This window comes from Squalius cephalus (assembly GCF_949319135.1).
Source record: "Squalius cephalus genome assembly, chromosome: 12".
NCBI lineage: Eukaryota > Metazoa > Chordata > Actinopteri > Cypriniformes > Leuciscidae > Squalius > Squalius cephalus.
The window spans coordinates 28,980,225-28,994,159 of record NC_137133.1 but is presented as its reverse complement, the minus strand read 5'-3'; the positions used below and the strand labels follow the sequence as shown (position 1 = coordinate 28,994,159).

Genomic DNA, 13,935 nt, shown 5'->3' with positions numbered 1-13,935 from the left:
ATATATATATATATATATATATATATATATATATGTATATATATATATATGTATGTGTATGTATGTGTGTGTGTATATATATATATATGTGTATGTATATGTGTGTATATATATATATATATATATATATATATATATATATATATATATATATATATATATATATATGTATATGTGCAGGGCCTGAAGTTAACTTTTTTGACCACCAGCCACTGTGGCAGGTGGATTTAAAAATCCACCCGCCACAGTGACTTTTTACCAGCCAGTTTTTTTTTTTTTTTTTTTTGCCTCATAAAAGGTGAAAAAAAAAGGAACTGCACAAACATTTGTTCTTTAACTTGTAAGAATACACATTTAAGTGCTGTCAAGTTATTAACGAGATCCATACAAGTAATAATAACTCTTAGAATACAGATATAGACCGAGTGCAGCTCGTACTATGTAAACAAATCACACGCGGCTGTGTTGATCGCTGGGCAGCTGTTAGTTACAGCGTTCAGGAACCGTTATGTTGCGAATAGCGCGTCAGGCGCGAATTTAGACGCATATTCGCGTTTGGTGCGTATGGCTGACTTCGTTTAAATGTCAAATAACAACAGTTGCAAAAAAACAACAAAAAAAAACAAAAACAAAAAAACCGCAAAGACCCAGCCACTGATCTATATAGAATGACCCAGCCGCTTTAGTTACTGTTGCTATGTCCGACAAGCTACACCGCGCTCACGCCAAACCATGATCTCACGCAATGAAAAACACATCGCGCAGCAGAGAGGAGGACACTGACAACACGCTGACAGACAAGACAGTCCTGGTTACTTTGAATTTAAACAAAGTATCAACGTTAAAATTTGGTCATTTTTAAAGAAATTTAGACAATAGGCTACCGTTTTTGTGGCTCTGTAATGTGTCTTTACAGATCGCTGTGGTGCCTGCTTGTGAACCGATCATCTCTTCTTTCTAGTTAATTTATAGCATAAAATAAACATGAATGAACATAAGAAGGAATGAAGTTTTAACTGCGGAAAGATGTCAGTAGGTCTACTCAGTACACTCCGTTTTTTCAAGTTCAAATCATCCAACGTTGAACTCTCCTGACTGCTTTGTCGGACAAAAAAAAAAGGCGGATTCGGCGGATTGTGATTGGCCAGATAGCCGTCAATCAAACTCCCCGCGAAGGGTCGATTCTTATTGGCTACCTGCCAGTGTGGCAGGTAGATTGACAGTGTTACCCGCCAATTGCAGAATTCACCCGCATTTGGCGTGTGGTCGGGTGTTAATTTCAGGCCCTGTATATGTATATATATATATATATATATATATATATATATATATATATATATATATATATATATATATATATATATGTGTGTGTATATATGATAATATATTTTTATATGTATATATAAAATGAGGTTAAAATAAGCAAATGAGTAAATAAATACATTTATTTAATAAAAAAAATACCTATATGGTATAGATGACTTTTAAATTTTGTCCCATGCACAATGATGGTCATATTAAGGGGTCTTTGGCATCTAAAAATTGAAACCCACGGTTATAAACCAGTTAAATGAGTCATATTTCTCGACAATTTATGCTCTTTATTAACAATACGCAAAAAGCATACTAAATACATTGTACTGTCAACAGTCATTACTACAGTTTATTACGACCATGGCTTTTTCAAAGATGAAGTGTGTAATTTCTGAACTGAATTGCAGAAAATAACTGTTTTCAAACAGGTATAAAACACTCATCCCATTCTTAAATATCCTTTTATATTCTTTGTCAGGCACTATAAAAAAAAAACTAAAAAAAAAAACATTTTACCAAATGTTACATTGAGTATTTTATTCACAAGACGAGACCAAAACCTTATAGCCTTTTAGAGAGCACTTTAAAAACCATACATGAACCATAAATTGCTCAGTCCTGGAGTATTATGTAGGCTATCATAACATATGTTATTCAATCATTTAATGATTACAAGAAGATGTTTCCATTATATTCCTGGACTTGATGTAAACAGTTTCGGTAAAAAAGGTCACGGGGCAGAACCAAAGACCCAAGTCATGTGATGAAGGGGAATTTCCTGTTTGCTGGTGCAAAACAAAGAGCACGCTGAGCACAGCGAGTCATGTGACTGGAGGTGCTACATGTGGAGTGTGCAGTGGAAAACACCCACATAGTTATTCAGCACATTCAAGCGGCTTATGCAACAATGAGCCTATTTTGCTCTTTACTCTATATATAGCTCATCCCTTGTCAAACAAACTGTCAGAAGCATTAAACCAGTGCAGTTTCAGTTGTCTAGCCCATAATCATTGGCGAATTGACGTCATATTTTTTATAACCTTTACATCACTACCTATTAGATCTCCTTTGCTTGTACTTAACTTGTCTGTTGGTATCGACAGTGGTATTAGCCACAAGCTGACCTACATAGCTGTCCGAATGATGCCTCAATCTGATGTCATTTACTTGTTTTCTCCAAATGCTTGTGCTCTGCACTGTCGACTGGTCCTTTCACAAGACAGCTGACCTCTGACATTACATCCAACAAACGCTGCCGTATCTAATGCAATTTACAATTTCAACCTGGTAGTTAAACCAAAAATAAAATAAAAATCTGTCATCGTTTACTCACCCACATGTCATTCCAAACCTTTTTTCTGTGGAAGACAAAATGAGATTTTTTTCTTTTTAATGTTGGTGATCATTGACAAAAAAAAAAGAAAAGAAAGAAAGTAAGTCAAACTATTCGTTTAATTGCTTCAGGGTAATTATTGTTAACTAAAACCGAAACTAAAATTATATAATAAAAACATTACTTGAAATAACAAACTCTAACTGAAATTTAATAAAATATTAAAGACTAATTTTAATTTAGTTTAACTTGATGTCCTAAAATAACAAAAACAAACAAAATTAGAAAGAAAATTTCAAAGAATTTAAAATTTAATTGGAAAATATAAAAATGAATTCAAAATATTAATAAAAACTATAGAAAGGATGCATTAAATTGATTAAAATTGCCAGTAAGGCTGTCCTTTTGAACTTTCTATCCATCAAAGTATTCTGGAAAAAAAATTCCACAAAAATATGAATCAGCACAACTGTTTCAACATTGATGATAAGAAATGTTTCTTAAGCAGCAAATCAGCATATTAGACTGATTTCTGAAGGATCATGAGTAGGCTAATGAATTATTACCAACATAGGAATAAATTACATTTGAAAATATATTCAAATAGAAAGCAATATTACTGTTTTACTGTTTTTTTGATCAAATAAACGCAACCTTGGTGAGAGAGACTCTGAGACTTCTTCAAAGACATAAAAAAAAAATCAAATCTTAGCCCGACCCTAAACTTTAGCCCCCGGTTTCACAGGCAAGGCTAGTCCCGGACTAAAAATGCCCGTTTGAGCTGTTTTAACTGAAAGCAACTTGCCTGACACATCTTAAAATATGCCAGAGCCATTGTTTTGTCTCGAGATGCAAACCAGTAGGCTAATGTTTTTTCCTGGCACGTTTATAAAAGCTACTTAAATGCCCTAACTGAACTAAGGCCTAATCCTGGCTTAATCTAAACCCTGTAGAAAATAAATATACTTGATTTAGTGGCCATAAACATGCTTAAATTTATACAAATATGATAATGATATGAATTGACAAATAATAAAAAGATTATGCAGTGTCATGATGTGACCAATTAGTTATGTAAGGGATAATGTATAGAGAGGCGGTCGTTATAGCGAATAACAACCCCGACAGGCTGAACAGGACCCCGACGCGAAGCGGAGGGGTCTTGAATCAGCCTGAAGGGGTTGCTATTCGCTATAACGACCGCCTCTCTATACATTATCCCGCTTATTACATGGCTACCTACAAAATAAATAAATAATTTGACACGAATTATTGATTTAAAAAGGAGTTTATTGATTTAAAAACGAATGTATTGCTTCCGCCAAAGAAAATAGTCCGTTCCGCGTCCATAGCAACGCGCTGTTTTTCATGGCAGCGGTCTGTTATCAAGAAATAACAGACCGCATTCTACATTAGAATTCAACTAAGCCATGTAATAAAGTTTCTGAATGTATTAATTCATTCACTTCCATTACATGACGCAAGGAGTGGCATATACTCTCATCCAAAGCAGACTAAATGACAACGTTTTTTTTTTTTAGTGTATAAGGAAGTTGCGCCAGAAGGGTAGTGTTCTGTGCAAGAGCAGTCGTCATATGCTTCCCTCATGTTTAGGCACCTCATTGTGTCATATTACTTAACTTTTTCCTTTTTTATTTTTGTACTTTTACTGGTGAGAATGTTTATTGTTAGACCACAATGTGACCTAATTGTTTAGTTGCTATGAGCTAAATTGTAGATATGTGCTGCCCTCTAGAGGAACCCGGGACGTCTACTTAACATACGAGGAAGAGAAGTACAAAAACAACATTTATTTGACAGTAATATAGCAGCCTGTTGGTACAATTTCAATTATTAAAAGCCAAACCAACATGCGGTAAATATTGTGTGTCAATTCAATGAATAGTTCCAGTATTATTACTCACATTATTTATTAACATTCATGGGTCATTTTACAAAACAGAATAGCATACTACGAACCATTTGAATATTAAAGTCAATACAAGTCAAAATACTCCCAAAATATGCATTTGTTAACCAGTAGCAGTGCAAATGCATTGATACTGTTGCAAAGGTGGGCATGACTGAGTTTTGGTCCAGCGTCTACAACATCAGATTCAGAGATATATTAAACAAAATGTCTACAATTTACTCTTTGAAGTCTGATACTGATTTTTTTCGCTAGCCGTGTTGTGATATTAGTTATTAAAGAGTTATATAATGAGAATGTTATGCTACAGGGATTAAAAAAATAAATAAAATGTACTACAGTTTATTATAGCCTGTAAAAACCTTGGCATGCCTGGGACAAGGTTAAGGGGGGGTCACAACATACAGGACAGGACAGCTAGCAGGTCATGAGAAGCTATCTGAACTCCATTACACCCTCGTCTCTCAGAACAGCCTCGAGTTCCTTTCCCCGGGTCGATTTTAGTGTGTGCACGGAGAACAATTCTGTGCTGCACAGCATGAGAGTTTCTTAAAAGTGGGTTTGTAAGGTGTTCGACTTTCACAAGTTCACATTTTTTCTCAGTCTCGTGCTCACTTCTGAAGTTCCTGAGGGGTGCTGAACGTTTCATACACGTTGGCGGCAAACTCTTTCACCTGGTCTATCAACAGGAGATCCTAAGACATGAAAGAAAACAATATACGTTGGTGTGTATGGGGGCAGCTTTTATGCCACATGGAAGTCAAAATGTGTCAGTGCATATGAAGGTTCTCACCTGGACAAAGTGACTTGGTATTTCACTGCATATTGAATGTATCTGTCCGTTGATGATGGGAATGATTTTGGCTAGCGGTAGGCTTACATGCGATAGTCTGGAAGACAGGCATGAAAAGCAGGACTGATTATCTTTTTTTCCAACTTAATAGTAATATACTGGCCTTAGGAAGAAAGTGATAAAAAAAAAACCCTGGTACATCTGATATTCTGACATTAAAATGTGCTAAAACACATTTTAAGACATTTTCGGACTGTATACTTTTTGCTTTAAGAGTGTTTTTCTGATATACAGGGTTCATACACATATTTACCAATACATTTTCCATGACTTTTACAACATTTTCTGGTTTTATTTATTTTATTCCAGACCTGGAATATGGTTATGCTACTGCTCATAAAACATTCACTACTAGGCTTAAGAGATATAACCAGTTTAGATGGAAAGGATCTCAAGATGACTAGCTGAAGATGTTACTGTAGCTATTCCCATTAATAGACACAATACTTCCTTGAAAATAAATTCCAGCACAGCAGGTCTTAATGAAATGACCTTTGACAATAGAGAATGTTTTATACAATGAATTTTGTTAGAAAGCTACACATGGCTATTTATCTGTTCAATAAAATACCTTATTCACCTGTTGAGTGATAAAAACGCCATCATTAGTGTACCTTTAAGCCACAGAGTAAAAAATACTTCTTACAACTAATCTAACAATTTTGAAAAACGTCAGTATTGCAAGATGTAAACTCGCAATTACAAGTTTAGTCGTAATTTTTTTTTTATTCCACGGCAGAACCGAGCTTCCACAGGTTTGTGATTTGTTATTATATAAATGCATTTTGAAATGTGGCTTAATTGTGCAAATTTAACACTTTTTGGGGTAACTGTATATACCTTCTTGAATAAAAATAAATGCATGTACACTGACCGATCAGGTGTACTGGAGGGGGTGGAGTCTCCCTGCGGGGGTCGGAAAAACTCTGCCATGTTGTCTAAGAATCGGATAAAGCCTCTGCTCAAGCAAGTACGGAGTACAGTATTGAAGTCTGGACTGAAAAAAAAAAAAAAAAGGTTAGATGTAATTAGTACCCAGCTACAGAGCTCAATGATGTGCCTATGCTGAAGTGATGCACTGTGTCATTTAGCGGCATCTAGTGGTGAGGTTGCGAATTGCAACCTACAGAAGTTACGATGGCCAACAAGAAAAGATGTCTTCGTCTGAGACAGCAGAGAGTAGCCAGTTAGCAATGAGGTTTCTTTACAAAGATAAATTAAGAAATTAGGTTGACTTAATTATTCAGTAAAACGATGTTATTGCGAATATTATTGTTACTTGTTCATCATTGTGTCAGTGTTTTATTCACTGACTTTAGCTAGTTCTTTGCAAGAAGAACAACATAGTGACGAAATGCGTTTGTCCTTTTAGGGCCACTGTAGAAACATGTCGGTGCATTTCAATGGAAGGGGACCTGCAATGTATGTAGATAGAAATGGCTTATTCTAAGCCTAAGGTAATACAAATGTTTTTATACACCACTGAAAACATAGTTATGTATATGATATTGCATTTCTGTCAACAGATCCTCCTAAATATTACACAATACACCTTTAACCTATTGATTTCAACCAATTTAATCTTGTCTGCTTCATTTTTTTTCTTTTATCATAAATGCTCTTTGAATTCAGAACTGTGTTTCTTAATACTCATATTATACTGTATACAATTAACTGAATGTGTTAAGGCATTCAGTACAAAAATAAATCATGAGATTAATTGTGATTAATTACTTTAAACTTTTGAAAGTCCTAACCTTTTTATTTAAAATTTTAACTATATAGCTATATCGGTGCCTTGATTTCCCTCACCTTTCAAGCATATCTCTGGTTTCATTCAGCAGCTTTATTGTTGTGACATCATTTTCTGTGAGACCACAGGCCTGGGAGAAAAAAAAAGAAAAAAAGAAAAGGAAAATAATAATAATTACATACATACACACATATACATTATATATATATATATATATATATATATATAAACAGACAAAAAAGGAATAACTGATACATAATACATATTTATTTATAAAATATTTAAATTACATATTAAATAACATGTAATTTACTAGATTTACTAAATTAATTTACTAATTTACTGACAAAATATAAAAATATATTTAATTAATATGAAAGAATTGTTACTTTTTTATATAAATCGATTTTGAACGATTGATTCAATGATTCACTCGTTTCATTACTGGATGAATCAGTGTTTTTGAAAGTCTCTTTCCATGACAAATACATTTTTTAACAGTCACTTGCCGCCACCTACTGGCTTAATTATGTAATTGACAATATTTATTTGAAGCATCAAGTTACTTCAATTTATTATTTTTTTGATTGCTTTCGTAGACCAGTACGGAAGCCCTGAACCGCAATGTAAAAAAAACAAAACAAAACAAAAAAATATGTAAAAAAAAAAAAAATTATGTAAAAAAAAAAAAAAGCTATCATTTCGAGATTAAAGTCGAAATGTTTCGAGATTAAAGTCGAAATGTTTCGAGATTAAAGTCTAAATTTTTCGAGAATAAAGTCGAAATGTTTCAAGATTAAAGTCGAAATGTTTAGAGATTAAAGTAAAAATATTTCGAGAATAAAGTCTTCCGTAGAAGTTGCGTGTGTGCTTGCCGTTATTTCACATTGCCGCACAGGCATTCATGCGTGTGCGTGCGTGTGTGTGTGTGTGTGTGTGTGTGTGTGTGTGTAAACTGGATCTACACAAAATAATAGCTTTTTACTTTTATCTGGGCTTTCAACAAAGGGATATTCTACAGGTCTACCAACATGGCATTAGGCTATAGGACGTTATAAAATATACTGTCAGACTGGATCAAGATATCCAGCTTTATGAATGAATGAATGAATGCATGAATGAGGCATTTATATAGCGCTTTCATATGTCGACTCTACTGTAGGCCTACACTTAAAAGCGCTTTACAATCATTTCAGGGAATCTCTCCTCAACCACCAGTGGTTATTATATTTGAGGAAATCACGGGATCCGGCCAAATGATTGGATACAGAATGATGCACTTAAAATGTATCCAGAACGTACGGTGCCTATTATAGACGGCAGTTCGACTTCAAAAGCGCATTTCTTTACACACACACAGACACACACACACACACACACACACACGCACACGCATGAATGCCTGTGCGGCAATGTGAAATAACGGCAAGCACACACGCAACTTCTACGGAAGACTTTATTCTCGAAATATTTTGACTTTATTCTCGAAACATTTTGACTTTAATCTCAAAACATTTCGACTTCAATCTCGAAACATTTCGACTTTAATCTCGAAATGATAGAATTTTTTTTTTTTTTACATTTTTTTTTTTTTTTTTTTACGTAATTTTTTTTTTTTTACGGATCTTTTTTTTTTTTTTTGCATTGCGGTTCAGGGCTTCCGTAGACCAGTGTGTACATTTGAACTGTAAACTTTTACCCCAGTACTTTTGTGATAATATGAATCACTGTAACACTGTGTGGTTGAAAACACTGTTTGTGAAGCCGTTTCATACCTACACATGACAACTGCTCTCTCTGGGTCAGCAACAACACCAACACAGATTTTATTGTTCCGATCTGATCGTACTTGTCAAAGCTTTATTAGACAGAGCCGAATCGTTGTCTTTTAGGAATAAAATTGCGTGTCTGTTTGAATCGAGATTGTGATCTTTTAACGATTAATCGTGCAGCTCTAATACTAATAAATTATATAAATAATAATAATAAATTACTAATCATTCACAAATAAATGATATATTATATATATGTACCTGTGAGGCTAGCGTGTTCTCTTCATCAGGCATCATGTACCAGGAAAGACTTTTGTGTTTAGAGGAAGCACAGCCCTCCTCCACTAACTGTCTGATCTGAGTTAACTGTTGCTCCAACTCTTGTAGGGACAAACTCTGCTTCAGAGACACCCTGAGGAGACATGAACAGCAGTTAGTTGAGGATAACTGACATGGCTCAAAGCCACACGTATGGGATGACTAGATTCATTCATCATCCAATCAAACACTCAGCGTACAGTCCAAGAACTTCCTGGACAGCTTTCTTCACCACAGTTATCAGTTCAATGAGCCCTGAAAAGACAGAAAAAAAAGGAACATCGATATAAACTATAGAGCATATGGCCTGTATGAACAGAGGATTAAACTATAATACAGATTAGACGCTCTTATACAGATCTGACATTGTCCTCACCTTCTCCAAGAAGGTGTTGGATACTTGACAGATATTGTTGTTGAACATCAGGAGGGGCGAAAGGGGTCTAAAGTAGCAGTATATGAGAATTGTGGTAAAAATGACATGCGATAACATAATAAAATGACTTTAAAACACCAAGCCCTTGACATACCGTTCCATTCTTTGTCACAGAGTTGTCCAGGTACAGGTAGCCACCAATTATGTTGAGCTGAACTCTGAGTAACACCACCAGCATGCAAGTGCTGTAAACCGCCACAATGCTGCGGGTAAAACCTAGAGGGCGGAGATCATTTCTGTTCATAACTCATTTTACTTCCATAATGTGATGTATTGTCAAACAGGACATTCAGCAATAAATTGTAAGGTGGGAATTTATCCGATTGTGAAAAACGGGTGTTCCAAATCAGAATCATCAAATCAGAATTCAGCCAAAACAATGCCATAATTATTTGGTCATTGCTCAACATTTTCCAGTAATCCTCATGACATCAATGGAAAAGAACATTTGTTTATTACATTTTACCAAATTAAAAATAAATAAATTACACTACCATTCAAAATTTTGGGGTCGGTATAAGATTTATTAATGTTTTTGTTCGAAAGAAGTCTTTATTTGTTTCATCGAAAATATTGTGAAATATTCTTACAATTTAAAATAACTTGTTTGATATTTTAATATATACTAAAATGTAATTTATTCCTGTGATGGCAAAGCTGAATTTTCAGCAGCCATTATTCCAGTCTAGGAATTATGCGTTTTTATATGACAGCAGCATCAACGGCAATATGAATCTGCAGCGGTCAGGTGGTTCAAGTCGAAGCTCTTAGAAAATTCCCAGTTTACAAGTTGGAATTACGATTTCTTTGAGGAATTAGGACATGGCATGAACCACAGTTGGTGCTCAAGAAGCAATAATTATTATTATCAATGTTGAAAACAGTTGTGCTGCTGAATATTTTTGTGGAAACCAAGATTTTTTTTTTTTCAGGATTCTTTGATGAACAGAAAATTCAAACCATTTATTTAAAATCGATTTTTTTTTGTAATAATGTAAATGTCTTTACTGACACTTTTGATCAACTGTTGTGGGTTTTTTTCTTAAGAAAAAGCTACATTGAATTGCCATTACTGTTCTATATATTTAAACAACAAACACTTTATATAGTTATATCAATAAAATTATTAATAAATTACAAAGACACGTTTTTTTTTCTTAGGAATAAAGTACACACATCGCTAGTTCACAATAAGATTAAAAATGTGCATTAACAAAATAAATAGGGTCAATTTTGAGTTCATATTGAATACATCTGGAATACTATTGAAGTAAAGAAACTTCTTGAACTCACTAATAATCTTTAGATCCTCCCAGATTTCAAGTTTATTGGCTGGCCTGTGTGGGAAGACATGATGACTTATGTCAGTTATATTCTTTTATATAATGCAGATAGTCCTCTATAATTTACATGAAGCATGACTCACTTGGTCTTCAGCAAAGCAGTAAGGCTCTCTGAGTTCAGGTGATGGATGATTGCCTCTCGGAGAGTGGGGAGCATTGATAACACTACAAATAAAAGACACAATTATATACATCAGGCAGAAGAAACATCAGTTTCATGAACTGGTCATGTAATTGTTTTATTTTACCTGTCATGTTACATGTCCTCTGGTTGCTTTCGAAATGAAACTGTCTCCGAGCTTGAGCGATGTATTCGGCTGCCTCTCGCTCCTGCATCTGCTGAATTTTTCTTTGTGCATATTTACCAAGTAGATAGACACCTGTGCATGAAGTATGAGGTTACATTACAATATAATACACAAGAAAGTGATATGCAATATGCAAGATCTATTCAGTAATATAAAATCGTTCTTAAGGTTAAAAATACCAGGGTAAAGTCCATATCGACTTTGCTATGACTGTGCCAATAGAAAATCTAGGTGACAGGTGAGCTTAGATTAATGAGTTGAATGTGGAAATAAGAACTAATGCTTGGCAACACTATAATAACATGCTAAACTATATACAAGATATTATAGCTACAAGTATTTTTATTCATCTATTAAAAAACAAGTAATATTTAATGCACAGTCACTAGCTAACAACCTCTGAACTACTATAAGCATGCAGGTGGTCTAGTTGGCCACGTACCTCCAACAAAAACCCCAGTGAAGATGAATTTCCTCTTATGGCGTTTGATGAAATTCCATGTAGAACTCAACATTTTAAAAACAGACTTGACACCACAAAAACCACACTCGAAAAACTAGATGCAAGTGCGTGTTTGGACGTAACTTACTAGCTAGCACAATGCTACATGGCAATAACTTCTCATGTTAGCAGCAAGCAGGCGAACTACAGATAACAGATCGAGTCGATTGATCGATTATGCGCTCGATCCACCGCCCTGGAAGGTCCTTCAAGTATTTCGCTCCCCCGTAAACACGTGCGCGTGTAAACAAAACGCCTCTATCCCCCAGATTTGTGCTGCTTTTTTTTTTTTATACGGTTATACCTTTTGTTGAGGATACTGATAGATATGCAAACAGACAGTTTTTATCCCGAGAAGAGTGAATTTCTGCAGCCATCAGAAAGTGAGATACAGACATGGATGTCAAAGGCGTTTGACATGGTAAAGACTCTCTAATGTTTTCTCTTACCATTATTTACCATGATAAGTGTCATTTCCTCTCTAATACCATAGTAACTGCAGCACTGTATTATTACTTTTACTGTGAGACTGCCTTGTAAAAGTGTGTATGTATGTATATCTTGTGTGTATTAACTGTAACGTTAGTTGCTGTGGTATTTTCATTGCCATAAATGTGTATGGTAATGGTGAATTGTACTTTGGGTTGTTTTGAGAAAATAATATTAGCATATGACATATTAATATGACATATGAATGACTTTTAAAGGCAATTGAAGCCCTTGAGAATGGTGAGGTTCCAGTTGGCTGTCTGATGGTTTATAACAATGAGATTATTGGAAAAGGAAGAAATGAGGTGAATGAAACAAAAAATGTAAGTGACTTCACAATGCAACATTTAAAGAATCATAATTTATTATTGTTCAGTTTATTATGGTAATTGAAATTATGTCTAAGCTAACAACAATCCTTAATCTAGCTGACTGTCCCTATGCTCCAGTATGTATCGGCAAATGATAATTTATCAATTACAGGACAATCATGTTTTTTTGGATCTGTTAAGTTATTCAGAAATACATAAACAATGCGGTTCATACAGACCGTGATGTGAATACACCTCTCCTATGATGGACATGTTTTCCATTTCTGAATCTAAATTCTTTTTGATATTTTTTTGTGAGGCTTAAAGTCTAAATGTTTAGGTGGTGTGACAGTTCAAAGATTGTAAAAAATAAAAGTCTCACTGCAAGGCTTATTTTCTTGTAAATGATTCATGATTAAGATGTATACACTCAAGGTGTAAGGAACATATTTGTTTATGTTTCACTTTAGTGGTTGCATAAGTTTCTAAGAACATTATGAACTAGATTTTTAAAAGAATTTCTTCTTTTTGCCATCTTAAACGTCCTTATTTGCCATTGACCCATATATTATAGTTTATGTTATGTCAAGGCATTTTGATTAACGGTTCTTCCTAGTAAAGCAGGGAGAAACTTCGGACTAGACGAAACACCCTGACGTCTGTGCCTGCTTTGCCCAAGGCTACTCGGCATGCAGAGATGGTAGCACTGGATCAAGTGCTGGATTGGTGCCGTTTCAGAGAGAAGGACCCGAAGGAAGTGTGTGAACAGACTGTACTGTATGTGACAGTGGAGCCATGTATCATGTGTGCAGCCGCTCTGCGCCTGCTTCGTATCCTTGAAGCCAAAATGTGCTTCACTATTATTGGATTTACATTTACACATACACTACCATTTAAAAGTTTGGAGTGGCTAAGGTTTTTTTTAATGTTTTTGTAATGAAGACTCTCTTATGCTCACCAAGACTGCATTTATTTGATCAGAAATACAGTAAAACAGTAATATTTTGACTATTATTACAATTTAAAATAACTGTTTTCTATGTGAATATATTTTAAAATGTAATTTACTTCTAGGATGGCAAAGCTGAATTGTCAGCATCATTACTCATCACGATTCTTCAGAAATCATTCTAATATGCTGCATGATTTGGTGCTCTTATTTTATTAATGTTGAAAATGTATCATTATTGTTAATGTTGAAAACATTTGTGCTGCTTATTATTTTTGTGGAAATAATTTTCTCTCTCTGATTCTTTAAAGTTCAAAAGCACCA

General features: G+C 34.5%; 2 protein-coding genes across 5 annotated transcripts in view; one reads left to right on the top strand and one right to left on the bottom strand.

Annotated features, from left to right (window-relative positions):
• Nucleotides 1-3,872: 3,872 nt before the first annotated feature.
• Nucleotides 3,873-12,240, bottom strand: pex3 (peroxisomal biogenesis factor 3). The gene is made up of 12 exons (XM_079888203.1): nucleotides 11,803-12,240; nucleotides 11,301-11,432; nucleotides 11,136-11,217; nucleotides 11,003-11,046; nucleotides 9,804-9,925; nucleotides 9,650-9,716; nucleotides 9,474-9,528; nucleotides 9,217-9,367; nucleotides 7,243-7,313; nucleotides 6,305-6,427; nucleotides 5,371-5,467; nucleotides 3,873-5,272 (listed from the first exon to the last, which is right to left on the bottom strand). The coding sequence occupies exons 1-12, from the start codon at nucleotides 11,873-11,875 to the stop codon at nucleotides 5,189-5,191; spliced, it is 1,101 nt and encodes a 366-aa protein (XP_079744329.1). The 5' UTR covers nucleotides 11,876-12,240; the 3' UTR covers nucleotides 3,873-5,188.
• adat2 (adenosine deaminase tRNA specific 2) overlaps nucleotides 12,174-13,935 on the top strand; it is a 24,732-nt gene continuing 22,970 nt past the window's right edge. For 3 of the 4 annotated variants that reach the window (XM_079888212.1, XM_079888213.1, XM_079888210.1), the window contains exons 1-3: nucleotides 12,174-12,283; nucleotides 12,570-12,674; nucleotides 13,342-13,492. In XM_079888212.1, coding sequence (XP_079744338.1) covers nucleotides 12,191-12,283; nucleotides 12,570-12,674; nucleotides 13,342-13,492 — 349 coding nt within the window. In that variant the 5' untranslated portion in view covers nucleotides 12,174-12,190. The remainder of the gene's footprint in view (nucleotides 12,284-12,569; nucleotides 12,675-13,341; nucleotides 13,493-13,935) is intronic. The other variant, XM_079888211.1, reaches the window with a different exon arrangement.